Source organism: Pongo abelii, chromosome 10 (genome assembly GCF_028885655.2).
Source record: "Pongo abelii isolate AG06213 chromosome 10, NHGRI_mPonAbe1-v2.0_pri, whole genome shotgun sequence".
Lineage (NCBI taxonomy): Eukaryota > Metazoa > Chordata > Mammalia > Primates > Hominidae > Pongo > Pongo abelii.
The window spans coordinates 32,442,058-32,467,390 of record NC_071995.2 but is presented as its reverse complement, the minus strand read 5'-3'; the positions used below and the strand labels follow the sequence as shown (position 1 = coordinate 32,467,390).

At 43.0% G+C, this 25,333-nt stretch overlaps 2 protein-coding genes across 7 annotated transcripts in view; one reads left to right on the top strand and one right to left on the bottom strand.

Annotated features, from left to right (window-relative positions):
* The first annotated feature begins 12,549 nt into the window (after nt 1–12,549).
* Nucleotides 12,550–25,333, top strand: part of SINHCAF (SIN3-HDAC complex associated factor) — a 45,901-nt gene continuing 33,117 nt past the window's right edge. The window contains exons 1-3 of one of the 6 annotated variants that reach the window (XM_009247594.4): nt 12,550–12,757; nt 12,883–12,951; nt 13,112–13,194. Coding sequence is in view for 2 of the 6 variants with exons in the window: in XM_009247590.4 (XP_009245865.3) it covers nt 14,513–14,840 (328 nt within the window). In the remaining 4 variants the exon portion in view is untranslated. 6 annotated transcript variants of the gene reach the window in all.
* On the bottom strand, nt 12,663–14,362 carry LOC100450393 (uncharacterized). The gene has a single exon (XM_002823080.4). It carries the CDS (start codon nt 13,942–13,944, stop codon nt 13,465–13,467), a length of 480 nt encoding a protein of 159 aa, XP_002823126.1. The 5' UTR covers nt 13,945–14,362; the 3' UTR covers nt 12,663–13,464.

Sequence of the window (25,333 nt, the reverse complement as noted above, 5' to 3'; positions counted from 1 at the left end):
CACCCAGCCTGGAGTGCAGTGGCTCGATCTTGGTTCACTGCAACCTCTGCCTCCCGGGTTCAAGCAATTCTCCTGCCTCAGCCTCCCGAGTAGCTGGGACTACAGGTGCATGCCACCACGCCCAGCTAATTTTTTTTGTATTTTGTTGTAGAGACGGGGGTTTCACTGTGTTAGCCGGGATGGTCTTGATCTCGTGATCCGCCTGCCTCGGCCTCCCAAAGTGCTGGGATTACAGGTGTGAGCCACCGCGCCCAGCTTTTTTTTTTTTTTTGAGACAGGGTATTGCTTTGTCACCCACATTGGAGTGCAGTAATGCCATCACAGCTCATTGCAGTCTCGATCCCCTGGGCTCAAGCAATCCTTCCGCTTCAGCCCCACAAGCAGCTGGGACTACAGGTGTGCACCACCATGCCCGGCTAATTTTTGTGCTTTTTGTAGAGACGAGGTTTCACCATGTTGCCCAGGCTGGTCTGGAACTCCTGAGCTCAAGGGATCCACCTGCCTCAGCCTCCTAAAGTGTTGGGATTACAGACGTGAGCCACCGTGCCCCACCTGGCATTTGCTATTTGAAGGCACTATGGAAATTCAAAGATGAATCAAGCTTGGATGAAGCTAGCTGTCCTAAGCCCTTGGTGTGCATCGGCAACAACTATGCAGGTTTAAAAATATGCGGATAGCCAGGTACCAAGTGTAGAAATTCAGATTCCTTCAGTCTGTGACATAAATGTGTTTTAAAAGTTCACAGGTGGTTTTTATGCCATCTATGGATTGAAATGATTAGAGTCAGCTCTCATTCTCATATAGAGATGTGAGGCTATACACAGATAAATGAAACATAAAGTAGAAACTAATATGTGCTTTCAGAGGCACTCACCAAGTGTTAGAAGAGTTGAGAGGAAGAAAGTATTGCTTCCTGTTTGAGCGATTAGGGCGAAGTCCATGGAGTAAAGTGGAATGAATTCAGAATGAACCAGGTCAGGAGGTGAGGTTTCTTATCTCATCTCCATCACTAATTTATGACACATGTGACACTGAATAAGCTTCGTAACTGTAAAGGCCCATTTTTTCCTATGTAAATAGGAAAGACCAGCATCTATGTCAGGATTCTTGTGAAGATTATTGTGAAGGAAGATAAAATATGTGGGTGCGCAGAGTGATGCTGGATCCAGAGCTGGCGATCAATCCATGACCATTACTGACGTGAGCTGGCATTCGAGTCAGGCCTCGAAGGATGGGTGGGATTTAAACATTCAAAGATGAGGGGGAAGAGAGTTCTGGGTAGAGGAAAGAAGAGCTTTTATGGACTTCTTGGTTGCATATTTATTTATATAAGTAGGTACTATTTACATGAGCAGGTAGTGTACAAGATACTGTGGAAGCTTTAAAGCCAAACCAGATGTGAATCCTGGGTTCAAGAAGCTAACATTACCTTAGTAATTCATTTGTTAAACTAATACAAACACCGTTTAAAAAAAAATACTGTTGCTTGTATTCCTAATGTGCTCTGTGTGTGTGTGTTTGAATTAATAGAGACAAGGTCTCACTATGTTGGCCAGGGTGGTCTTTGAACTTATGGCCTCGAGCAATCCTCCTGCCTCAGCCTCCTCAAGTGCAGGGATTACAGGCATGAGCCATCACGCCCAGCCTACATATTTTAATAGGGTTTTTTCTACCTTTAAGTATTTTTATATTACTGGCTGGGTGTGGTGGCTCACGCCTGTAATCCCAGCACTTTGGGATGCCGAAGCGGGCAGATCACCTGAGGTCAGGAGTTTGAGACCAGCCTGGCCAACATGGCAAAACTCCATCTCTACTAAAAATACAAAAATTATCTGGGTGTGGTGGCAGGTGCCTGTAATTCTAGCTACTTGGGAGGCTGAGGCAGGTGAATCACTTGAACCTGGGAGGCGGAGGTTGCAGTGAGCTGAGCTTGCCCCACTGCACTCTAGCCTGGGCAACAAAAGTGAAACTTTGTCTCAGAAAAGAAAAAAAAAATTATATTACCAAAATGACCAAAGCTCCACAAAATCCCAAAGAGGGGGCCGGGGGTGGTGGTTCATGCCTGTAATCGCAGAACTCTGGGAGGCCGAGGTGGGCAGATCACCTGAGGTCAGGAGTTTGAAACCAGCCTGGCCAACATGGAAACCCTGTCTCTACTAAAAATACAAAAATTAACCGGGTGTGATGGCAGGCGCCTGTAATCCTAGTTACTTGGGAGGCTGAGGCAGGAGAACCACTTGAACCTGGGAGGCGGAGGTTGCAGTGAGCCGAGATTGCTGCCACTGCACTCCAGCCTGCGAGACAAGAGGGAAACTCTGTCTCAAAACAAATAAATAAACAAACAAAAACCCGAAGTGGGTAAAATTATATGAAATAAAAGTAACTCCTTCCCACTTTCTTTCTTTTATCCTCAGAAGCAACTGTGATTAACACTGATATGTCTCCTCTCTGCAATCACTTTTTATGTGCAAACACATGACATATATGCATGTGTACATATATTACCTGTATGTATATATTACATGTATTCCTTTTTGCCCCTCAAATGAAATCACACTTTACCTACTGTTCTGCAGATTGCTTTTTTGTTTTGTTTTGCTTTTTTTTGAGACAGGGTCTCATTCTGTCCCCCAGGCTGGAGTGCAGTGGTGCAATCATGGCTCATTGCAACCTCCGCCTCCCACATTCAAGAGATCCTCCCACTACAGCCTCCCAAGTAGCTGGGACTATGGGCCTGCGCCATGTAGAAATGGGGTTTCACCATGTTGCCCAGGCTGGTCTCGAACTCCTGGGCTCGAACAATCCACTCACCTCGGCCTTCCAAAGTGCTGGGATTACAGTCACAAACCACCATGCCCAGCTTGCAAATTGCTTTTTTTTTTTTTTGAGACAGAGTTTTGCTTTTGTTGCCCAGGCTGGAGTGCAATGGTGTGAGCTCGGCTCACCGCAACCTCCGCCTCCCGGGTTCAAGTGATTCTCCTGCCTCAGCCTTCTGAGCAGCTGGGATTACAGGCATGTGCCACTTTGTCCGGCTAATTTTGTATTTTTAGTAGAGACGGGGTTTCTCCATGTTGGTCAGGCTGGTCTTGAACTCCCGACTTCAGGTGATCTGCCTACCTTAGCCTCCCAAAGTGCTGGGATTACAGGTGTGAGCCACCGCGCCCTGCCTGCAAATTGTTTTTTATCCATTTAATATATTGTGACTATCTTTCTATGTCAGCATATATAAAGCAGACTTATTCTCTGTAACAGCAGTATAGAATTCCATTTTATAGGTGTTCCATCATTTAAAAAGTGGTCAATTCAATTTACATTAAAATAATGCATTAAGTGGCCAGGTGCGGTGGCTCACACCTATAATCCCGGCACTTTGGAAGAGGCCGAGGTGGGTGGATCATGAGATCAGGAGATTGAGACCATCCTGGCCAACATGGTGAAACCCGTCTCTATTAAACAAAATACAAAAATTAGCTGGGCGTGGTGGCAGGCACCTGTAGTCCTGGCTACTTGGGAGACTGAGGCAGGAGAATGGAGTGAACCTGGGAGGTGGAGCTTTCAGTGAGCCGAGATGGTGACACTGCACTCCAGCCTGGGAGACAGAGCAAGACTCCATCTCAAAAAAAAAAAAAAAAAAAAAAAAAAAAATAATAATAATAATAATGCATTTAGAAACAATTTTATTATTCTAAAACTATTATGAATGAAGTTCAGCATCTTTTTTTTTTTTTGAGACGGAGTCTTACTCTGTCTCCAGGCTGGAGTGCAGTGGTGCAATCTCCGCTTACTACAACCTCTGCCTCCTGGGTTCAAACAATTCTCCTGCCTCAGCCTCCCAAGTAGCTGGGACTACAGGCGCGTGCAAGCACGCCTAGCTAATTTTTGTATTTTTAGTAGAGACGAGGTTTCACCATGTTGGCCAGGATGGTCTTGATCTCTTGACCTCGTGATCTGCCCGCCTCAGCTTCCCAAAGTGCTGGGATTACAGGTGTGAGCCACTGCGCCTGGCCAGAACTATTATGAATAAAGTCCAGCATCTTCTTACATGTTTATTTCCATTTATATTCTTTTGGGTAAACTAATTTCACTGATACTTTATCACTTCTACTTTACTGATATTAAGAAATTATTGAGTCTGATGTGGTGGCTCATGACTGTAATCCCAGCATTTGGGAGGCCGAGGCAGGAGGATTGCTTGAGCCCCAGGATTTCAGGACCAGCCTAGTCAGCATGGGAAAACCTGTTTCTACAAAATATACAAAAATTAGCCTGGCATGATGGGACACACCTGTAGTCCCAGCTACTCCAGAGGCTGAGGTGGAAGGGTCACTTGAGGCTGGGAGGCAGAGGCCTCAGTGAGCCGAGGTTACGCCACTGTACTCCAGCCTGGGTGACAGAGCAAGACTCTGTCTCAAACAACAACAACAACAACTAAGAAATTATCCCTTTATCTTGCAGTGTGTTTTTTTTTTTAATCGTTTGACTTTTTGGTCTTTATATGGTATTTTCTCCTATTTTACAAATTTTATATTTTTATGTAGTTAAATTTATTAATCTTTTAAGTCCTTTGAGTTCCCTCACTCCATGTTAAAAACATTATTTGATATAAATATTTAATTTTTGAGACAGGGTCTCGCCATGTTGCCCAAGCTGGCCTTGCACTTGTGGGCTCAAACCATCCTCTCACCTCAGCCTCCCGAGTAGCTGGGACTACAGGCATGTGCCACCACACCCAGATAATTTTTGGATTTTTTGTAGAGATGGCATTTTGTCATGTTGCCCAGGCTGGTCTCGAACACCTGAACTCTAGTGATCTGCCTACCTTGGCCTCCCAAAGTGCTGGGATTACAGGTGTGAGCCACCATGCCTGGCTGAAAGTTTTTAAATTAACTGTCAGCAATATATTAAGTTCTCCTGGCCAGGCATGGTGGCTCACACTTGTAATCCTAAGACTTTGGGAGGCTGAGGTGGGAGGGTTGCTTGAGGCCAGGAGTTGGAAACCAGCCTGGGCAACATAGCAAGATCCCGTCTCTACAAAAAATATAATAATTAATTAGCTGGGTGTGGTGGTGCGTGCCTTTAGTCCCAGCTACTCTGGAGGCTAAGTCAGAAGGACCACTTGAGCCCAGGAATTGGAGGCTGCAGTGAGCTATGATTGTGCCACTGCAGTCCAGCCTGGGTGACAGGGTGAGATGTTGTCACTAAAAAAAATTAAATCAATAAATAAATTCTTCCAGATTCCTCAATATTTTATCACCAAAGCTTTTAGAACTGGCAATGCAGCATGTTTCTTTGACTATTATGTGTCCACTCGTTCACTTGTTCATCATCTGTTGATGATTGTAGCATGCTTGCCTTTAGTAATGCCTTGAATAGTTAGAACAGTGGGTTTTCCAGGAAGTGAACTCTATGTCTGGGGGATCAACTTCTTTTTTTCTTTCTTCTTCTTCTTCTCCTTCTTCTTCTTCCACTTCTTCCTTTTTTTTCTTTTTTTTTTTTTGAAACAGAGTCTTGCTCTGTCACCCAGGCTGAAGTGTGGTGGTGCTATCATAGGTCACTGCAACCTCAAACCCCTGGGCTCAAGCGATCCTCCTTCCTTGGCCTCCCAAAGTGTTGAGATTACAAGCCTGAGACATTGCACCTGGCCTAGGATAGCGGTGGGGATCAACTTCTTACTGACATTTAGAAAACTAAATTTTGGTAGAAGAAACATACATTGATTAAACCATTTGTAACCTAATTATAGGGGTTCATCTCTGAGGTATGCTTTTGGCATGCAATTACGTCCAACTCCAATGTAACTTCCAAATTCACAGGGCTTAAATCTCTGTCTCCAACACCTGACATCATCTTTTCCCTCAAACGGGACTCAATTGCAATCTTTTATTCTGACTTTTATTTAGTCAAAGACACGTTTTTTTCTCTTAGTCATGTCTTTTTCTAACACCCGTCGTTCCTGAAGTTGCCACTGGTTCAACACTCTTTCCCTCTCTCCCACTTCTCCATCGAATCCTACTAATATCTCAATGTCACTTCCTCAAAGAAGCCTTCTCTTACTTCCAGATTAGATCTGATCCCCTTGCCGTACATGGTTAAGTCCCCGGTACTTACTTTTTTTTCTTTTATTTCTCACACTTTATTCTGTGGCCACAGTAATGTGAACACCTCATGACCTTGAGACATTATTGATGGTACCACTAGTTTATTCCGTGCAATCAAAGATTCATAAAATTCAACAGGAGTTTAGAGAGGTTAGCTAGCTTCATATTGTAAGTAATGCAATTCATTGAATGAATTTTTAAAAGGATTATCTTGATTTTATCTGTTTGTTTAGTGATGAGGAGTTGCCTTTGGAAGTATCCTGAACCATCCTTGGACTATTTGTATATTTGGGAAATGTTATCATGTTTAGCATCATTCTTTTGATTTTCAAGACTAATTTTGTTCCAAAGGATAAAACAACAAGTCCATCCCTCTACTAAGGACAATCCTTCAGATAGTCAAAGATTGCCCTCTTAATCGAAACACAGCCTTCCTTCTATTATTGCTTTTATGCTATGGTTTCCATCCTTCTTCATTGTCCTGATTTACCCTCCTGTGAACTCATTCTAGTTTTTCAATGTTCTTCTTAACGAAAAACTATTTTTGTTACTGGTAATTTTATTCTTTAAAAGCATGCTGGCCGGGTGCAGTGGCTCATGCCTGTAATCCCAGCACTTTGGGAGGCTGAGGCGGGTAGATCACCAGAGGTCAGGAGTTTGAGACCAGCCTGGCCAACATGGTGAAACCCTGTCTCTATTAAAAATACAAAAATTAGCCAGGTGCAAAAATTAGTGGCGCGCGCCTGTAGTCCCAGCTATTCGGGAGGCTGAGGCAGGAGAATCGCTTGAACCTGGGAGGCAGAGGTTGCAGTGAGCCAAGATCATGCCATTGCACCCCAGCCTGGGCAACAAGAGCAAAACTCTGTCTCAAAAATAAATAAATAAATAAATAAATAAATAAAAATAAATAAATAAAATAAAATCATGCTGTTCAAATGTCATAAGATACTATTATAAAACTTAAGATCTCTATAAGTTCAGGATACTCTAAGAATAAGTTTTTGATAATTCTTTAAGCTTTTATGTCCAGAAATTTGAAAAGTTAATTCTGATTAAGTAATAAATAACTTTTTCTGGCAGCTGTTGACACTTGTTGGAGGATTGGGGTAACTTAGGTGGCATAATCCAGGCTATACCTTCGAGTGTAAACTTATCTGTCTTGCTCTGACCGCTTGCTATTTGAACTTCAAAGAGATTTAAACAAATTAATAAAACACTGTACTTGTTTTGTTGTGAGAAAAAGAGGAACCAAACCCTATGCTTAATAATAATCATCAGCTCTTTCCTGGGCTTGGCAAACATGTTTTCATGTGGTTGGTACCAGCCGCTGATGAGGGTATCTGCCTTTATTTTAAAAACAATCATTAGTTTGTCATTACAAACATGACTAAATTGCTAGCAATGTCCTTCATAATCAAGCAAGATTTGTCCTCTTCTACAATCCTTTATATATAATTTATCCTCCATTCCAAGAATATTAAATTCTAAAGTTGCTGACAATAAATCTCAAAAGAAGGCAACACATTCTACAGAAGAAAAAGGAGCAAATAAAATAGAATTATATAGAAATGAATTAGAGAGGCTTGAGCCCCTCGAGTTCTGAAATGATTTCACTATCTGGCACATAGTGATGATCATTAAATGTTTGCTAGAGGGATGAAAATTCAAGCATTAGGGATAATTCTACAGTAAGACATACATTATAAGCAAAGTAGTTAGCTTTCAACTTCAAAATGTTTGAAAACTACTTATGAGTTCAACATAGCATTGTAGTCATTAAAAAATACTCAGGGCAGGGTGTGGTGGCTCACGCCTGTAATCCTAGCACTTTGGGAGGCCAAGGTGGGTGAATTACCTGAGGTCGGGAGTTTGAGACCAGCCTGACCAACATGGGGAATCCCCGTCTCTACTAAAAATACAAAATTAGCCGGGCATGGAGGCTCGTGCCTGTAATCCCAGCTACTCGGAAGGCTGAGGCAGGAGAATCGCTTGAACCCGGGAGGTGGAGGTTGTGGTGAGCCGAGATCATGCCATTGCACTCCAGCCTGGGCAACAAGAACAAAACTCCTTCTCAAAAAAACAAACAAAAACAAAACAAAACAAAACAAAAACCCGCAGATATTTTCCTAGCATGATGTAATTCAATCTCTTGTAATACAAATTGATATATTATAAATTACTTCTTATATTTCTTTCTTTCCTTTTTCACGTTGAAAAATTCACTTGGGCAATTTAGGTAGTAGTATTTAAAAGTAGCCCATACATGAGCTATTGGGCCTGGGTAGGGCCATCCGTAATGACGTGTTCAAGCAAAAAAATGGACAAAAGAACCTTTGGAATGCACTTGGTTGTTCAAAAATAGCAGGTGGTTGCTTTAAAAAAAAAGACTATGGAATTCAGATTTTTCTTTAAGAATTTTGTTTATTGCAATAGGATTATCAAAGAAAAATTAAAAAATAATAAAAAAATTTAAAAAAAGAATTTTGTAGCTACCCTTCCTAAAAAACTTACCCAGATTACTTCTTGACCTATACTTTGAGAGCAGAGGAAGTCTAGCTACATTAACTCAGTAGCTCTGCAACTTCTAGGTACTTTTTTACCTGAACAGTATATCCTAAGTACTGTAATTCCTGCATTGCTTGCACATTTGAGTTTATTATTCCATCCCTGTATTACAGTAAATATTCTTTTTTTTTTTTTTTGAGATGGAATCTCACTCTGTTACCCAGGCTGGAGTGCAGTGGCGATCTCGGCTCACTGCAACCTCTGCCTCCCGGATTCAAGCAATTCTCCTGCCTCAGCCTCCCAAGTAGCTGAGATTACAGGCATGTGCCACCATGCCCAGCTAATTTTTTTGTATTTTTAGTAGAGACGAGGTTTCACCATATTGGCCAGGCTGGTCTCGAACTCCTAACCTTGTGATCCACCCACCTCAACCTCCCAAAGTGCTGGGATTACAGGCACGAGCCACCGCGCTCGGCTGCAATAAATATTCTTTACATAAACTTTCAAGAGAAAAAGCATTCAAGGTATATGTGTGTGTGTGTGTACATACTTATATATATGTATATATATACTCCTGTAAACCATAATTGGAGTTTAAAAAATATTGTTATGGTATTTGCAATTTTCTTTCTTTTCTTTTTTTTTTTTTTTTTGAGATGGAGTCTCGCTCTGTCACCCAGGTTGGAGTGCAGTGGTGTGATTTCAGCTCACTGCAACCTCTGCCTCCTGGGTTCAAGCAATTCTCCTGCCTCAGCCTCCCAAGTAGCTAGGACTACAGGCGTGCACCACCATGCCCGGCTAATTTTTTGTATTTTTAGTAGAGACAGGGTTTCACCATGCTGTCCAGACTGGTCTCGAACTCCTGACCTTGTGATTCACCCGCCTCGTCCTCCCAAAGTGCTGGGATTACAGGCATAAGCCACCGTGCCTGGCCAGTATTTGCAGTTTTCATACCTTCAGAGGCATATAATAATTTGAAATTATTTTTGGAAGATCTGTCATAAGCCAAATAAATATTTGAGACAACCCATGACAACTGTTAAAATTCTCTTTAGAATGAAGGCAGAAATTTATGATTAGGGTCCAATTTGCCACCAGCAGAACACAGAAACAGCTATTAAGCTTATTCATTTTTATTGTCATAAGGACAAGGATGGCATCATATCAACCAATGTGACCACTATAACTTCCAAACTCACTTTAGGTCAAATGCAAAAATTTTAAACTAAAGTTTTGATTAGTGATAAACCTATAAGAACCTTAAAAATGTTCATTAATTTTTTAAAATTATATTTATATATTTATTATTATTATTATTATTTTGAGACAGAGTTTAGCTCTTGTTGCCCAGGCTGGAGTGCAATGGCTTGATCTCGGCTCACCACAACCTCCATCTCCTGGATTCAAGGGATTCTCCTGCCTCAGCCTCCCGAGTAGCTAATAGGATTACAGGCATGTGCCACCACGCCCGGCTAATTTTGCATTTTTGGTAGAGACGGGGTTTCTCCATGTTGGTCAGGCTGCCCTCAAACTCCCTACCTCAGGTAATTCACCCACATTGGCCTCCCAAAGTGCTGGGATTACAGGCGTGAGGCACTTCGCCTGGCCATTATCATTATTTTTTGAGACAAGAGTTTCACTCCGTCACCCAGGCTGGAGTGCAGTAGTGCAATTTCGGCTCACTGCAACCTCAGCCTCCCAGATTGAAGCGATTCTTGTGCCTTAGCCTCCCAAGTAGCTGGCATTACAGGTCTGCATGAAAATACCCAGCTAATTTATATATATATATATATATTTTTTTTTTTGAGACGGGGTCTTGCTCTATTGTCCAGGCTGGAGTGCAGTGGTGTGATCTTGGCTCACTGCAACCTCCGCCTCTCAGGTTCAGGCGATTCTCCTGCCTCAGCCTCCTGAGTAGCTAAGATTACGGGCATGTGCCACCACACCTCAGCCTCTCGAGTAGCAGGGATTACAGTGCCACCATGCCCCGCTAATTTTTGTATTTTCAGTAGAGACAGGGGTTCACTATGTTGGCCAGGCTGGTCTTGAACTCCTGACCTCAGGTGATCCACGTGCCTTGGCTTCCCAAAGTGCTGGGATTACAGGTGTGAGCCACCATGCCCGGCTAATTTTTATATTTTTAGCAGAGGCAGGGTTTCACCACGTTGGCCAGGCTGGTCTCGAACTCCTGACCTCATGTGATCTGCCTGCCTTGGCCTCCCAAAGTACTAGGATTACAGGTGTGAGGCGCTGCACTCAGCCGTTTATTATATTTAAAAAAAAATTTTCCTAGCCAACGAATGCATGCAAGATGTCAGTATATATTATCTGATGTGCACTGTTTCAGGCACTGGAATACAAAAATGGGTAAGAAAGGCATAAAATCCTTGTCTTTAAGGAGCTCATATTTTAATGAGAGGTGTCCTTTTTCTTTCTGGTTTTTTTTTTTTTTTTGACACAGAGTCTTGCTCTGTTACCCAGGCTGGGGTGCAGTGGCGCAATCTCTGCTCACTGCAACCTCTGCCTCCCAGGTTCAAGCGATTCTCCTGCTTCAGCCTCCCGAATAGCTGGGATTACAGGTGCCCGCCACCACGCCAGGCTATCTTTTCAGGTATTTATAATATAGTTTTCACATACAGTTACAGGAATAGTATGTTACAGAACCTAAAGAAAAAAAAGAAGTATTCGTTGAGGAGTTCAGAAGTGGGTTTATACTGTATATAATATACTAGGAATTGCCTGTTGAATTAAATTAACATTTCAGAAGTAACTATTTAAATCTGTATTGTTGACACTGCAGTGAAAGCAGCGAAACTTGTCAGCAGATGATTAAGTTTTATGGTTGATTTTCACACTTTTGTAGCTTGGGACCAATATCAAGTTTCTGGGAAAAACATCCTTCCTCTCTCCCCACCCTCTATCATTAACCCCGGGTTTCTGCCTGTTGGTGTTAAGTGTGTCCTTGGGACAAAGGCGAATCAATCATTCGGTTTTCATTTTCCTCTTATCAATCTGAGAAGAGTTACTTCAGTTTTTTTTTCTTCTGGAGTCTAGAAAGCGCTTAGATTGTTGAATTATTACATATTCTGCATTGAAAAGTCTGTACGTCACTCGTTATTTTTTCCATTCCCAAGACCACCAGTTAGTGGAATTATTTCTGGGTGAGTGGAACACCCTTTACAAGCTGCTAGAGGACGTATGCCTGCCTGTCCCTAGGTTATTGGCTTTCCATTGCCTAGTCTTTTAAAGAAAGCGGCACTGTTCCCACGGAAATTAACAATCATTCAATTCGGAGAGACTTGAAATCTTAAGGCCGAAGTGGAGAAAAAAACTGGTTATGGGTTGGGTTACTATTTGAGAAGGGCAAGCGGGAGTTAGCGAATGGATAGGGTGTTAAAATGGGACTTTATTAAACGACTCATTACAACTGCACAAAAACTAAACCTTTGCTGGCCCCAGAGGATTTTTTTTTACAAGCTTCAAAAACCTAACTTCAAACAAAATTTAGGAAACGTGGGATTAGTATAAATTCAGTCTGGGTGCTTACAAGATCACCTCCTCTGTCACCGAAAGTGGGGACAGGTGTGAGAATTTTGCAAAAGCAGCTTTCAGAACAATTTTTCAGCGCTCAATGGTGCCCCTAACAACTTCGGGGGCGGAAAACACGCCAAGCAGCGCAGCCTTCCCCTCCGTTGCTAACCTTTCCCTTTCCCACCTCGCCACTCCCTCTCCGCCGCGGCCTGCAGCCGCGGGGCGTTTGTTTATGTGACGTCCGCCGTAGTAAGCAGTCACCGCCCCCGTCTCCCTCTGGCCGCCGCGTTTCCCGCGCCGCGGAGCTTCTCCCCTTAAAAGGACAATAGAGGCCTCGGGAGCGCGCGCGGTCGCCGGGACTTCTCCCCCTCCCAGCCAGCGACGTGCGCGCGCCCGTATGCAAATAAGTTCGATTCAAGAGAATTTTGTGCCGGGAGCCGCGCGTGCGCAGAGGGAAAGCGGAATCTACACCTTCCCGGCCAGCGGTAGCAACTGCAGAACTGCAGGAGACAATCTTTCTAGACAAGGCAGTTGAGGAGGAGGGAGCGCTCGAGGGGGACTGGCCTGGCGTGCACTCCGCACCTCGGGGACGTTATTGCGCGTGGAACGGCTGCTTTTGGAAGGTGAGTGACTCTCACCATGCTTCTAGTGCAAAACTGTCTCACGAGGCTTTGATTTCAGAGTGTTTTTTTTTTTCTCTCTCTTTTCACCTCCACCCACCTCCCCCCGTCCTTCCACATACACACAGGAAGTTTTGTCTTGGAGGTGGCATTGTTGGGAGCGCTGTTTTCGTGATCTTCAGACCCCAGGTTTTTTGGTACGCTCGTGTTTAATGTGTATTTATTAATTGGGGAGGGTATTTGAGGCAAACCGAAAGTCTCGGGGCGGGGGAAGTGAGTGGAGCCTGGGCATAATTGAGGAGTCGCCGGAGTTGAGGGATCCACGTTGAAGGTGACAATGACTTTTCTCCGCCGCAGTGTTCTCTCGCGGAAAGGAGCCCGGCGGCCGAAAGGCCCGAGAGGAAAGCGACTCGCTGGCCACCGCGCAGCGGCCGGGGTCGGTGAGTCCGAGTGGGCGCGAGGCGCGGGCAGGGTCGGGCGCCGTTGTGAGACCTCGTGGTTTAGTTGACTGCAGCCCCCGGACTAGGGTGGACAATAAACGCCATTCGCTCGGAAACTAAGTTGCCATCCGCTTCCGAGCTGGCGGCCGAGGGTCTTTAAATCGGCCTTTGGGGGTCAGTGCTGGGCTCTGCCGGAGCGCACGCTGCGTGGCGTTGTTTGCTCAACTCCGGAGGGATGCGGATGCGACAATGAGAGCAACACGCGGTCGCTTAAAAACAACCCGTCTTCCACTCGCCTACCCTCTTCGGACCGCGCCCAAGAGCGTCTGGTGTCCAGGGTGCCTTCGGAGCCCGAAGTTTTGCTGCCGGTGCGTTCACCTGTAGCGTAGGTGTGGGCGACACGGCGAGGGCTTCCCGTTTATGGGCGGCCGTCCCCGCTGTAAGATGGCCAGGGAAGCCAACTTGGCTGGAGACGGAGGCGGCGGCGTTGTCTACGCCGCGGGAGTCAGTGAACTCCGCAGGGCACTGCTTTTTGTGCTCTACGTGACAGACCACGTGCTTCGGGCTGCGACCCTGGTCCTTGTCCGAACGTCCAGCCCCGCGTGAGCCGTGGGATGCGGCCGCCGTCGGGCAGGTCCGGCCGGCAGGACAATGTGGTTTGCTGATGATGGCGTCTTGCCAGTTTAAAAAGCAGAGTGAAAGTCGCCAACTCTCCACCCGTGCGGGGCGGGTACTCCGGGCGTTTCTCATCAAGGACACTGCAAAACTTTGATTAAATGGGCCTGCTCCCGAGGGAAGGGCAGGGGGGCCAGGCTCCGGACTCTTCGGGGCGCGGGGTCCGGACCCCTACCCAGGGTGATCGTCCAGTGTCCGGCCCCTGCGAAACACTCCGACATCCCTGATGCTGCACGTAGGCAGCGCCCGGCTGGACAGAAAACAAAGGGCTGCATGTGCCCGTGCGGGCCCCCGGCGCTCGGGGCCGCTGCCTGGGCGTAGGGTCGTGCAGGTCGGAGGCCCTCGAAGTTCGGGCGAGTTTCGGGAGGGGCTTTTGTCCCTCAGTCCCCTCGTGGGGAAACTTTGGCGGCGCTACTTGTGCGAGGTGCCATGCTGGTGCGTAGGGAGGCGGCGTGCTTCCCCGCTCCGGGCGTGCGGGCGGGCGAGGGAGGCGGCAGTGCCCGGCGCTTCAGCCCTGGCGTCGGGGGTTGCGACGGCCGAGGGGTCCGGAGAGCTTGGTCCGGACTCCTCGGCCGGTTTCTCGTGGCCCGGGAGCCTGTGTCTGGGAGGTCTGTGGGTTCGCCTTTGAAGTCGAACTGTTGCCATGTTTGAATTACGTCAGGGCAAAGCCATGAGGAGGAACAAGCCCCGGCAGCGCGGCGTGCGGGAGGCGCGGCCTGCGGGAGGCGCCGGGCCGGGCGGGCGCGGGGCCCGTTGTTCCGGCGCAGGTGAGGGAGGCGGCGGCGAGCGACGCGGTTCACCTCCCGCTGCCCTCGCCCTTGCCCCGGCGAGCGGCCCCCGCAGGAACTTTCCTCCCGACGCGAGATGTCTTATTTACCAACAAATCCACCAGGGAGCATTCTTATTTGCTGGCTCGGCGTCTCTCTCGGCAGTCACCGGAGTGCCCGAGGGGGAAGCGCGATTTACGGAAGGTGGGGACCCGAGGGCCCTGGGAGGAGCGGGGAGGCATTTTACTGCTTTCGGGGAAACGGGCGAGGGCGGCGAGCACCTCCTCCCCAGCCGAGCTGTGGCCCGCAAGTCCAGGGGACCCAGCTCCGACGACGCCCGATAAACCACCGTGGGGAAGTTCCGGGGATCCCAGTTGCCCTACTAAGGGAAGTGAGGACTGTGGGCGAATCATTCGTGCGACCAGTTTCTTTGTGTGTTTCTAGGGGGTGGGGGGAGCGGGGAGGGGCAAGGTTTGTTTTGGTGTGGGGGGAGTTGGTTTCTTGAGGTGGTAGGGCGGTGCAGTTTGTTCTGGTAACTATGACCCTAGTCAGTTTCTTTGTTTTTATTTTCTTCCTGTAACCTTCCATTACTTCAGGCACTCGAAAGATTAGGAATTACTGTTGAGTTAAACAGGGACCCTATCCGAGACAGTTTTACCCCAGCAATCCTTTCTCCCCCTCCTTAGGTTGTCCTAAGGAGGGTTAAGAAAAGCTTTTCTTTTTCTTTTAATAATTTAAAAATGAATTTGACCTTGTTATTCAGAGTACGCTAAAAGCACCTGTTTTTGAACTGGAATTTGCCAGACTTGAAAAGCCTTTTAATATTTTATGTCGCAAAATTGAACACATTTAGTTGCCCAATCTAAATTAAAGTCTGGGAGTTTGTTTCTGGTGGAGTTCCGGAGAAAACCCTCATGGCATTTAAAGTATTTATATAATGATTTTGGGAAGGGGGATCTTTTTTAGCCGAAAGGTATGCGTGACTCAGTGTTTGGTGGTTATTCACTGCCTTATCTTAGGATGACCTTGAAGAAGCAAATGTTTAGGGAGTTGGGCCTTCTGGAAACATATTGTAAGGAGGCTGAGGAGCTGGCTGGGGAGGAAGCTGCTCAGGAAGATGACACAGGGTAACGGCTAGCTTCTTTCTAGATCCCTTGAACTGAGGTTGACCTTCTGGTTACCTCTCCTAGATTTTTATTTTCAAACTAACCTTTTTTTTTTTTTTGTATGTGGACCCAGGCATAGCTCAAAAATTATGCTGGTTTGACACATGGATGCTTCTTTGGTATTTGGGGTTTGCCTGTAGTCTAGACATCCGATACCCACCACCGTATCTGTTGCTTCTTTCCTGATTTCTCTTGCATTTGAATCACGTTTAAGGCCTAGAATCTAAGTGATCATTACTAGGAAATAATACCCTTGAATGCGCCTGCCCCCACACACCAAAAAATCAATACTAGTTGAAATCCATTTTTTTCATTATTTTGTTATTAATAAACCTATTTTTCCCAAGTTTTGGTTGACCAAATTACAATACCAAAAGGCAACCAATATTAGTACATTTCTGTAGTAAATAGAAAGAGCATGTCAAGAAAATGAAAAACTTTGGATTTAATAACTTTGGCTTTCCTTTGGCAGCTGTTTCTCTGGGTCCTGTATTTAAAATGCATATGAGGTGCTTTGCAAATACGCTGAGATTGTTTGAGTTGTTTTTCTTAATTAGTATTTCATAGCTAAGTTATGGCTAGAATTTCCATTTCCTAGCAGATTTCATATACTACATACAGAGCTTAATGGTTTTTGTTTTACTAATTGGATGATGTAAAACAGAGATTTGGATTATCAATGTGAATGAATTCAGGGTGGGAAAGGCCCGCAGACAAGGTCTCTACTGCCTTCTCTTTGTATTGCTTTTGTGGGAGGTTGGAGATACGAAGTTCAATTGGTAGAATATTCTAGATCACTGGTGGACAGCAGGCCCCAAGTCTGTCTGTCCTTGCACAGTATTCTTAATTCTGTATATCTGGAATGTGAATGGTCAATTTTTTTTTCCCCGGAATGGTTATCAAGTCCTGGGAAATCCTGACTCATAGTGCTCAAACTCAGACATATTTATGTCAGAGAAGCAATTTAAGAATCATTTTACATGTAAAATAAAAGTTTTTCACTGGGGAAAGCATAAACTTTTAAATCTAAACCAACTACACAGGGCTCTTATGAGGATAAATTAATCAATTTACCATGCCAGGCACATAGTAGGTTGCTTTAAAAGTATGTCATTTTCATTTTTTCTTAAGAGATGGTAGGAATATAATTGGTTGAGCAGAAAAGGAACACATGTATTGAGGCACGAAGTTTTGCTGTTCAGAGGTTTCTGGGTTAGTAATGCTTGGGTTTCAAAGCTGTCATCATCTTCTAGTCACTTTGTGATCCAGTTTTTTTCATCTGTAAAATGGTAGTAATACCTATTGTAAATAAGTTGTAATTAAGCAAGTGACATGATTGATAAATATAAGCTGCTGTTGTCCTCACAACACTGGGAAATAGACATTTTATAGAAGATAAAACTGAGGGCTGGGTCAGTTATCGTTTCTGGGGAAACATTAAGTAAATTTTTAGTGGAAAGAATGAGTGTCTTTGGGTCCCCTCCCTACCTTATGAAAGCAGTTCTGGGAAGACACTGCCCGTGACTCTTGGTTGTCTTTTCAATTCTGATTCAACCATTTTACATCAGAAAGTCCTGTGGAAACCTGGAAAATGTCATTTTTCTTTCTTTCTGATTTCTCTTGTCCACAAGATTGTCCTGTATTTCCCACACTTATGTTTTGATTTTGGGGTGTTATAAATTGAGACTTTTTTGTTGTCTTTTGTTTCTCCAGTTTTTTTTTTATTGAATCTGCAACTAGGATTTTTCTGTATTATGGAAATAATGTGGAAATGCATCTAGTCCAAAAAGGGAGTTTGTTTTCAAGGTAGGGAGGTTTTCTCTTTGCCTCAGAAATACTAATGTCACAGGCATATTGCTGTTACATATTCAAGTTGTTACAGTTGAACTAAAAGAATTTATTTCTAGCTTTTTCTAGCTTTGTATTTAGTTGTTTTCCACCTATTATAAGTTTGGTTCGGCTTAATGTTATTTTAATTTGGTAAATGTTAACTGTGCTGAGTTGAAGTAGCTCTCATTTCTCATTTCTCCCCGCACTAGTCTAATTCCTCCCCCCTGCTCCTGCTTGAAATAAGCAAGAAACATTTTTTCCTATAGCTTTTAAAACCTCAGGGTTTTTTTCCTACAAAAGTCTATAGACCAAATGTTAAAGAAAAATGACTCCTTTTAAAAAAACATTAAAAAGATTTCTATGATCAATAGTGCAAACAATGACTCCTTTCAAAACATTAGTTTTTAAAATTCACGTCTTTATTGTAGACACCATTTCCCATTCCATGCCCTTAAATATACTGTTTATATTAATCTTGGCTGCCCCACTCTTTGAGTAGTTAGCAAATTCTACCCGTTTGTGTACTGTGTACAGCCAGCACCTGGTTGTAATACAAGACTTTAGTTTCTGCTCTACAGCAGTTTACTATTGAGTAGAGGAGATAATGCAGTAAACGAAGTGAAATCTTACGTAGTAGGTGTTCTAATAAAGGTAGGGAAGGGTTTTGTAAAATAAGTAATTCTTAAGAGAATTTCCCAGGTCAAGGGGATGGAGGGTAAGCTGTCTCAGACAGAAATAACAGCCTGAGTAGAGGGTGGCTAGTTATTAAAGTTGGTTTGACACTCTTAGAATATCAGAATTCCAAGTTGGGAACAGCTGGTAGGCAGGAGCAGATCCTGAAAAGCTTTGAATTCCTTGCCAAGGAGTTTAGATACTATCATGAAGCCAGTGTTGGTACCTTGGAAGGGAAGATTAGTAGTTCAACTTTAGGAAGATATCACATGTTTAAAGGATGTAGGGAAGTCAGTTACAAGGTTCTGACAGGAGTTCATGCACCATGATGAGGAACAGGCAGTGGGGATGGAAGTGAAGGAAGAAACAGAATTTCCAAGGACTTCACGATAAATTTGATGGAGGGCCATGCAGAGGGTGAAGGAAGAGCTCAGCTGGCTTCCAAGTTGTTTTTGTGTGACTGCGGATGACAACCAAGATAGGTAAACAGAGGAAGAGCAGATTTGGAGGGAAGATTATATAATTAATTCTCAGGGTATTTAAAGATTGGAATGGATTGGTGGTCAGTTGGCCATATTTATCCTAGAGCTAAGGGGAGAGATTGGACCAGGGAATGAATAATAGGTATTACCAATAAGGTTGGTTAGTAACTTCCTGCGAGTGGATTGCCCAAAGACAGAAAGCAAAATGATACCTGAAATGTAAGAGGAGAAAAAGAAAGAAAGAAGAAAGATTTGTGAGTAAAAAGAATTGTCAGAGCTGAGTGCATACCTTGTGCCGATCTTTGTGTTGATGTTGTGTTGATGCTTTACAGATACTATTCAGGAGATTTGGATTTGTCATTATTATTATTTTGAGACTGAGCTTTGCTCTTGTTGCCTAAGCTGGAGTTCCATGGCGCGATCTTGGCTCACTGCAACCTTTGCCTCTGGGTTCGGGCAATTCTCCTGCCTCAGCCTCCTGAGTAGCTGGGATTACAGGCGCGCGCCACCAGGTTGGGCTAATTTTTTGTATTTTTAGTAGAAACGTTGTTTAACCATGTTAGCCCGGCTGGTCTCGAACTCCTGACCAGGTGATCCACCTGCCTCGGCCTCCCATAGTGCTGGGATTACAGGCGTGAGCAACCGTGCCCGGCCTGTCATTATTTTATAGATGAGGAAACAGGATTAGTGAGGTTAAGGAACTTTCCTGAGGTTTGGGTCAAATCAGGTGTGTATACTATCATGTATCCATTTTCTTAACATTTTTATCAAGTTTGAAAATGGGAGAATAGCTTCATAGAGGAGTATATGGGGCTTTTCATGACCTTAAAGTCTCCCTGAAAAGGCTAAGTTCCTCTTTTCCCACAGACCTGGGCTTAAAAGAAAATCTTTAGTAATCAGAATTTTACCTTCAATTAAATTTGTTGTATATATCTTGGGATAGATAGCATTTATTTTTCTGTAATGTGTAACTCTTATAAATTCAAGGAAATAAACAGAATTTCCTAATGTTACAGAAGGGCAAATAAAATTAGGAGTGACTTCCTATTTAGTTGTAAAGACAGAAGCAGAAATAGACTCCAAATTGACTCATTGCAGACTCAAGTATGGTTATATTTTCTAACTCATAATCATCCATTAAAAGCAAATAAATATTCTTTCTGACACTTTCAATTTTTTTTTTCATCCACTGGAATTCCTCTTAATCTAGAATTGGGAGACCTAGTTTTTTTTTTTTTTTTCACTCTACCAAAATTGGAGGGGCCTGGTGTTTTACACTATCTAAAGCCCAGAGACTTGAATTTGTAATTTTATTTTTAACCTATGCCATTTCAGTTGAAGACTTGTTTATTTCTGAGTTTGACCTCTTTCCTATATAGGATGAGTTTTAGGCTCTTCAGCCAAGTGTGGATTCCACAGACAGCTACAGTTATAAATGCTTTACGCTTTACCATATAATTTCTCAGAGACAGGGCACGTGTTTGGAAAGGCTGTTGGCAAACAAGTGGGGTCTGCTACCCCTTTCTCAGTTTTCTTCCAGACAGATTTACATTTGTCTCTTAAAGTTAGCTAAATTCAGGAATTTTGCTGAGATGTAGGCTGGTATCTAGAAGCAGGTTAGAGGAAATAATGTCTTACTGCTCCACGGCTTTCCTTAACTGCTGATGAAACATGTCTCATTGTTGGGGAATACTGCAGCCAAATGACCTAGCAGCGGGAGAATACAAAGCATTTAGTCCTGTTGACCGTTTGTGAAAAGTGTTGCTCCAGTTACACTGTTAGTGTTTACTGGATGCTGTACTTAAATGTGATTAATGATAGCATATGATTGACTAAAATGGTGTCAGTGGTGGCATTACCAATTACAGGAACTCAAGTATCCCCACAGTTTGTGATCACGAGTATTTTTTCATGTTATTTCTTTTCCTTTCCCATCATCCTGCCATTTCTAGTTTGGCTCTAAAGAAATGCATCTCCTTCACTTCAAAGTTGTCTTTGGTTGCTTAGTTCTTTTTGTCTTTGTTCACTGCTGCTTCCTTCCCACTTTACAAATCTTTTGCTTGTCTCCTGTCTGCAGTTTCCTTCCCATTCTGCTCTGTGTGTATTTTGATCTTACCAGTCTATTTCGTAGTCTCTCCCATGGAGTGTATTTTCTAATTTGTGTCTCTCCATCTGTATGTCTTTGAGGAAGTTTATTTAAGCTCTCTGTGCTTTTTTAGATTACTGTTAAGGTGTGTCTTGATAACCAAGGTTATTGGAGAGTGATGCTCTTGGTTAAAAAAAAAAAGCAGGAGGTAGTAAAGTGAAAGTAAGCTTCTTTTATGCTTGTACTCCTCAGAGGCAACCACTATTTACTATTTTTAAGAACCAATTTAAAAAGAAGTTTGTGTACTTACAGTCTCATTTTAAAAACATCCTGTGAGATTATACTGTATTACTACTGTTCAACTTGCTTTAAAGGTCGAAACAGCATTCTGTGGTGTTTCAACCATAATTTAACCAGTCTGAAAATTCGCTGACATTTAAGTCACTTCAACTATCTTGTGTTTTTTTTTGTTTTTAAAGACTTAGGCCAGTTGATTTTTAGAAAGAAAAAAATGATAATTAGAAGCTAGGGTTTTGGTTTATTGGAAACTTAAGGATAGTTTCATTTGGGAGGTTGTTCCCCTAATTTGTGCATATCAGAATTTCAGTTCCCAAGATGACTTGGACAGTTGTGAAGTTAACTGTTATTTACCACGTTTGACTACTGCTCTCAATTTTCTTTCATCTAGTCCACCCAGTGGTATTATTGAGTTTTGAAAGGTACTTTTGAATATTAAAAAACGCTTTACTTCTGAATATATAAAAAAGCCAGAAGAAGGAATCTAGAAAGTGGAATTGGGGGTTATATTAGAGTAACTAATGATGTCCTTCAAAGCATGCATGCCAACTAAGGTGAGCTTAACATATGTTAAATTCATCATCATAAGAACCCTCTCCATATCCTTAAATGTGAGTTAACACCCTTATAAGATTTAAAAAGACAAGAAAATAGTTGAATTAAATTCATCACCTTTTCACTGTCTCCTGATTCCATATTAAAAAGGGTACTAAAGCTCTAAAATTTGCATTTCAGTATTTCTCATTCTGTTTCCTGGTTGGAGCTTAAAATGAACAAGTATTTGGTATTGCTGAGATTTATAAGAGATAATCTTTATTTATCAGAAAACTTTTCTTAAATAGCGTCTTTAATATAAACTATCACTGTGAAACACTTTTTGTTTCCTATGTATATTATTCAGTAAACTTATGTGTTTAATTAGATGTAAAATTAGACATTATTCTTGATCTTTGGCTTCCCAATTTCATTAGATGAGATTAGAATTGTCCCTTTTGTATCTTTGATATATTGTGGTTATCTCATCCCCTTCTTGACTCGTCAGCACTAAGGTTAGATTCATTAAGTTACAGTCATTAAGATCATTAAATTTATATGAAACCCACAGCTTTAAAGTAGAATAAAACCCTACAAATCAACCAAAACAGATGTTTAGAACTGATTGTTGTGTTTTAAAACTTTATTTTTTGTTTATATATATTGTCCATATAATTACAGTTACCTCTTTTGCTTTTGCTGACTTAGTTATTACCTTTAATCTTTTTTAACTTTGGGATATTCAGTTTATTTGGTCAGAGCTATAATTATAGCATGGTTGAATTTTTTTTTTTTTTTTTGAGATGAATTTTGCTCTTGTCCCTGAGGCTGGAGTGCAGTGGCACAATCTCGGCTCACTGCAAACTCCGCCTCCCGAGTTCAAGCAATTCTGCTGCCTCAGCCTCCTGAGTAGCTGAGATTACAGGCGCCTGCCACTACTACGCCCGGCAAATTTTTTTATTTTTAGTAGAGACAGGGTTTCGTCATGTTGGTCAGGCTGGTCTCAAACTCCTGACCTCAGGTGATCCACCCACCTTGGCATCCCAAAGTGCTGGGATTACAGGCTTGAGCCACTACGCCCGGCCATGGTTGATTGTTTTTAACTGTTACAGTATTAAAACAATTTTTGGGTTTTTGGCTAATAGTAGTCAAAGAAAGAATGCCAGTGAAAGTGCTTTATAAAATGTAAAGTGCTATACAAATGACAACTTTTAAAATTTAAGCAACACATTTATTACACCTGTGAAAGCAAATAAAAGAAAAAACTGATCAACACAGTCCTCCTCTAAATTTCTTTCTGGCCCAGGAATGTGTGTATATTGCAAAGGCAGCTATGTCAGAGATAAGCGTTACAAACTCCCATAAATAGGCATGTTTTAACTGTAACCTTTCAAATCCTGAGAAACTTCTCAAAATGTTTGTCCTATTTGAAGAAACTTCAGACAGCATACCGTAGACAGACAGATAGATGATGATAGATGGTGTCAGAAGAAAAGAGAAAACTGGCCCGAGATGGCTGCAGTTTGGACATATGCATAATTAAACCACTGCCTACAAACAGCTAACTCCTTGGGTTTGTAACTGGAGTTTGTTAAATATTTTACTGACAGATACTGGTTGTAAACTTGTTTATCAGATACAGAACAAAGGCAGGATGGAATCAATCATCCTTCCACCAGACCCTAAGGTGCCTACACAATTATTAACTTTTCTCTTCTACCCACTCAGCCACATATTTACTTTACTTTAGGGATAACATCACTGAATATGAACCAAATTCTCAACTATTGCTTCACCATACTGCACATATTTTCCTGTTTAAAAAATGTATAAAGACTGTGCCTCATGCAGTCTACTTCAGAGCACAGGTAATAAGCTACTGGAACTCGTGCTTCCTGGGTGCGCATCCTCAAGCTTTGTGTTTGCAAGCTGCACATTCGGATTCAGAACACCTCCTGACTTAGTCAATCTAATGAGAAGGTATTAAAAATTATGGAGAACAAAGCCTCTAAATCGACCAAATCCCCTGCAACTGCAGAACATCTGACTCCACCTTTAGAAACCCCAGCTGGGTTAATATACAGTACTTGGGGTGCCTCATTGTGTAATTCCTTAAACAAATGGACCAGGATGACTTAAGAATGACTGCACATCACAGTGGCCTAAATGCAGATCCTTTGATATATGCAGACTAGGATGGAAGGTGCTAGTGCAAAAATTAAGCAACCAGAATGGGGAAGCTACTTCCAGTGGTATCTTGAAAGTAGCAAAAGTGGGTAGGATGATATGATCTTTCTTCCTTACAGAATGCTGATAAACAACTTAGAGGTGTTAACAGATAGCTCTTAAATATACTCTCCTATTAAAAAAAAAAAAATCTTCAGAAATACCTCTTTTTGGTGCCTCCTTCACCACCTCCACCTTCACTCTATCTTCATCTTTTTTTTTTTTTTTTTTTTTTTTTTGAGACGGAGTCTCGCTCTGTTGCCCAGGCTGGAGTGCAGTGGCACGATCTCTGCTCACTGCAAGCTCCGCCTCCCGAGTTCACGCCATTCTTCTGCCTCAGCCTTCAGAGTGGCTGGGACTACAGGCGCCCGCCATCACGCCCGGCTAATTTTTTTTGTATTTTTAGTAGAGACAGGGTTTCACCGTGTTAGCCAGGATGGTCTCAATCCCGTGACCTCGTGATCCGCCCGCCTCGCCTCCTAAAGTGCTGGGATTACAGGCGTGAGCCACCGTGCCCTACCACTCTATCTTCATCTTTCTAACTCCCCAGGCTGGATCTGATTTTTCTTCTGCCATCTCTTTCTCCTTGTCTGTCACTTGTTAAACAGACTGTGACAGGAAACACGGCTCCAAAGGCCCCTGCTTTTGTTGTGCTCTTGTTCAGAAGTGAGGGACAGGAACTCCCCAGGAATGCTTCCTGTGGTTGCCTCATTCTGGGAACAGCCTATGATAGGTAGGGGACTCCTAATTCTCTTTCTCTTTTTTTACGGGATTAAAACATTTAATTGGTCGGGCGTGGTGGCTCACGCCTGTAACCCCAGCACTTTGGGAGGCTGAGGGGGGTGGATCATCTGCGGTCAGGAGTTCGAGACCAGCCTAGCCTGGTCATTATGGTGAAACCCCATCTCTACTGAAAATACAAAAAATTAGCCGGGCGAGGTGGTGGGCACCTGTAATCCCAGCTACTTGGGAGGCTGAGGCAGGAGAATCACTTGAACCCAGGAGGTGGAGGTTGCAGTAAGCCGAGATCATGCCATTGCACTCCAGCCTGGGCAACAAGAGCGAAACTCTGTCTCAAAAAAAACAAAACAAACAAACAAAAAAACATTTAATTATACACATACGCACAGATATTACACATATTCAATGCAATAGCATTCAGAATCCCAGCAGGATGTTTGTGGAAATTAACAGTTTATTCTGAAATTGTATTGATAATGAATAGGGCCAAGAATAGCCAAGATAATCTTAAAGAATAAAGTTGAAAGACTTATCAGGTATGACTTATAAAGCTGTAGTAATTAAGATAGTATAGTATTAGTGGATAATATACAATTATATAAAAAGAATAGCGCATTCAGATACAGCCCCATAGTGGATTTATGACAGCAGTACCACTGCAGT